We start from the raw sequence: 3,788 nt of genomic DNA, 5'->3' as shown, positions 1-3,788 counted from the left end.
AAGCCACGGGATCCTATATATAAACCGTGTACGACAGCTATAAGGCACTCGGTTTATATATAACCTGTGCGGCTTGCGGAGGCACTCGCCTTATATATATAAACCGTGCACTGAGAGGAAGCGCACGGCTTATAGGTAAACCGTGTAGCGCACAGACGCACTCGGCTTATAAAGGTTGTAACACGTGGCCGTTAACACCCCTCTGCCGTCATGTTACTTTATTAAACCAAGAGCCTTGTGAAAACACTCGGTTTATACATGAACCGAGCTTTTTTGTTTGGGCGCTCGGTTTATACTGTATAAATCGGTCACTTGTAAACCGTGTCCTATAAGCCAGGTATTTTACTCGGCTTATACATAAATCGAGTTCTTATAGGTATTTTACTCGGCTTATACATAAATCGAGTTCAAACAGGTCTAAGCCGAGTGTATTAGGTACACGGCTTATAAGTTTTTTTCCTGCACTACCTCTCGGCCGGGCTACCTTGATCCGTATCTGCGCCCCATCCAGCGACTGGATCACAAGCGAACGCCAATGACCGGGAGAGAAAAACGGAAAGAGCAGGCTGCGTGCTAGAGGCAGCGTCCCAGTACGTGCATGTGCAGGTCACATCCCGACCATGCACAACATTATTTTTAAACAGATAACTAAGCTCATATGTTGCATGCATCAGATTGAACTAGGCCTAACACTTCTAGGTTGTGCTTTCTTGGCCTCCCGGGCGGTTTCTTAATTATCATTGACGCGGCATCTCCAGCTTCAGCAGACATTGCTAACTTGTCCTTTCTTGGCCTCCCGCGTCCTCTCTTCATCCCCGCCGACGCAGCATCTTCAGTTTTATCAGGCATTGCTGCCGTTGACTTCTGCATTTCTGGCTGCAGAGACCCAATCTTGATTCCCGTTGAAGTGGCATCTCCAGTAGACATTGGTGCTGCTGGCTTGTCCTTCCTTGGTCTCCCGCGCTTTCTCTTTCCCATTGACGCGGCATCTCCAGCTTCAGCTTCAGCAGGCATTGGTGCTGCTGGCCGCTTGTACTTTCTTGGCCTCCCGCGCCCTCTGTTGGTTCCAGTTTGAGGAGCGGACTTTGGTGCTGCTGGCGGTTTTGACCACCTCGTGGTCTGTCTCTCAGTTCTCCTCGAGGACTTCGACACATTATCAGAAGACAATCCTGGTCCTAGCTGCTCAATTAACATCTTGCACTGTCTATACGGCACATCGTCACCAGGCATGTCCTTTCTCGCCCCCCCACAACCGGTTGTTGACGGTGACAACACGGCTGGAGTTGCTTCCTTCCTCGGCCTCCCAGCCGGGTTTCGTGGCTTCCTCTTCTTCTTGAATGGCCGCCCAGGCTTCTTTTTTTGGATCCCCAAAGAATCTTTAATACCATCTGCTACTGCAAAAAAGAAGTACATACGAAAAAAATAGTGAGCACCATCTGATCGCAAAAAAAGGCAAGAAAAAAGATGCGAAATAAATACAACTCATCAAAACGTTTATCTGTTCATGCTACATAGCATATTATTGAACAGTAATTGAATTAAATTGTATCTTATAAACTCATAATGATATACCCTACAAAAAATCATACAAAATGTGTACACCATGTGAAACTGAGAGCATTTACGAGATCAGTTTGTATAAAATGAATCGATATATGCTATAGTATAATGAAGATTAGTATAAAAACACTACAAACTTCCACAGTTCAGCTCGTATATAGAGCACAACATCCTACTATTACACAAATTCCAGTCTCCCTGCATGTAGTTTTCATAATCCTACTTCTGCTATTGGAAAGAACATCGAGTCTTCAAATATGCCAAGGTCTATATTCTACAAGTTGAACACCGAGATGCACAAGAAAAAGGAGAAGTAACAAAGGAAAGACATACTGTACCCCCAGATTTAGCTAAACCAGCAGAGTAGAAAAAGAGCCTTATTGCATCTGCACAGATTCCAGTACGTAGACGCAACTGCTCGGGTACTAGTGTGGGAATTTTCAGGTCCAATTCCAAATTCGAAAAACCTAGAGTGTGGCCTTAATAAGAACGAATCTGACTGGAAAATCACACAAATAGTCATTTCAGATCACTTAACCCCACCCCAGTTCTAAAACGCGCATGAACACAAACCCTACAAAAACACAGATCACTAACCCTACCCGCACCCCCCTCCCAGTATTAACGCGCGTGAACACAACCCTGCCAAAAACACAGATCACTAACCCCCTACACAGATACAAACGCGCGTGAGCACAACCACTATGGAACGAAGCAGCATCAATTGGATGAACTCGCAAAAAAAAGACGGAGAGAGAGCACGAACCATCTGAATCCATGGCGATCCCCGGCTAGGGTTCGATCCACTCCCTAGCGCACTGCCTCGGCCTCCGACTAGGGTTCCAATCAGAAAAGCAAAGGAGACGAAGAAGAAGCCGCCGTGGTGAATCGATCGAAACGAAGAAGAAGAGGAATAAGAAGAGGAAACAGAAGGAAGAGGAATACGAAGAGGGAAAGAGGATACGGGGAGGAGGAGGAAGCAGCCGGGTCGCTCACTCGAGATAAACGGGCCAGGCCCAAGAACGCGACGCGGGGAGAGGGGGGTATGCGCCGGATTGCGGGAACAACTGAATCCTTGAGTGCTCGGGTCCTGACTCCTGAGAGCTATGCAATAGCTGGTTCGGTGTATCACCGGATTGTATATTGGATGTAATTTCGAATAACATCCTGAGCTTTGGTTCTTAAATAAAGTGTTGGTAACACCCCTAAAAAAAAGGCCGTTTATTTTCCAGAAGTTGATTTGTTACGTGCAGAACTTGGGAGCCGACCATCGCAAATTTCGAGGGGAATTATTGCTGGCTTGGATATCGTGAAGCAGGGCTTAATTAAAAGAGTCGGTGATGGCTCAAGCATCAATATATGGTCGGATAACTGGTTATCGAGAGATTTCAAGCTGAGGCCAATCTGCCCGATCACGACTGCCCCTCCACAGATTGTCTCAGATTTGATCTTGCCGCATGAAAGAAAATGGAACCATGATTTACTCACTGAACATTTGCTGCCTGCTGATGTGGAAGCGGTCCTGAAAATTCCGATAAGCTTTGTTGATCAATGCGACTATTGGGCATGGCACTATGAGAAAACCGGCTACTTCACAGTACGGTCTGCCTACAAAATGATTGTCGAAAAAAAATATATGTGTGAAGCTTGGCTTGAGGGAAGGGACGAAACCTCAAATACTACCGGTACGAGAAATGATTGGAAAAAGTTGTGGGGAGCTTCAGTTCCTTCAAAACTCAGAGTTTTTGCATGGCGATTGGCAAGGGCTTCGTTGCCTACGGGAGAAGAAAGATGCCGGAGACACATGGCTGACGAGCCGGTTTGCACCATATGCAATGCTGCAGTCGACTCATGGCGACACTCGTTGCTTAACTGCAACATGGCAAAATGTGTATGGGTCTTGCTAGATGAGGAGTTAACACACGTTATTTCTTCAGTTGGAGGTGATGACCCGAAGATTTGGCTCTTCAACATACGGGACACTCTAAATAATCAGGAGTTTGTGAAAGTTTTAGTCACACTATGGGCTATATGGTGGGCAAGGAGGCGTGCGATTCATGAAAACGAGTTTCAAAGTCCCCTCCCCACCTTTGCCTTCATCACGTGATTCTTGGAGGATCTGGAGATGACACCGGCAAACAAGACTAAGAACTCGGTGACCCCTTTGACCGGGACCAGTACATTCATGGCTCCCTCCTGTCGAACACATGGCGAAAATCAACGTGGAC

The 3,788-nt window shown here is 46.5% G+C and overlaps 1 protein-coding gene across 1 annotated transcript; it reads right to left on the bottom strand.

The window, feature by feature from the left end:
• Nucleotides 1-446: 446 nt before the first annotated feature.
• LOC123140813 (uncharacterized) lies at nucleotides 447-2,575 on the bottom strand. Its single transcript, XM_044560092.1, has 2 exons — nucleotides 2,327-2,575; nucleotides 447-1,394 (listed from the first exon to the last, which is right to left on the bottom strand). Exons 1-2 carry the CDS (start codon nucleotides 2,337-2,339, stop codon nucleotides 655-657), a joined length of 753 nt encoding a protein of 250 aa, XP_044416027.1. The 5' UTR covers nucleotides 2,340-2,575; the 3' UTR covers nucleotides 447-654.
• Nucleotides 2,576-3,788: the final 1,213 nt, after the last annotated feature.

This window comes from Triticum aestivum, chromosome 6D, assembly GCF_018294505.1.
Source record: "Triticum aestivum cultivar Chinese Spring chromosome 6D, IWGSC CS RefSeq v2.1, whole genome shotgun sequence".
Lineage (NCBI taxonomy): Eukaryota > Viridiplantae > Streptophyta > Magnoliopsida > Poales > Poaceae > Triticum > Triticum aestivum.
The sequence above is the reverse complement of the archived record's forward strand: the minus strand, read 5'-3'. Positions and strand labels throughout refer to the sequence as shown.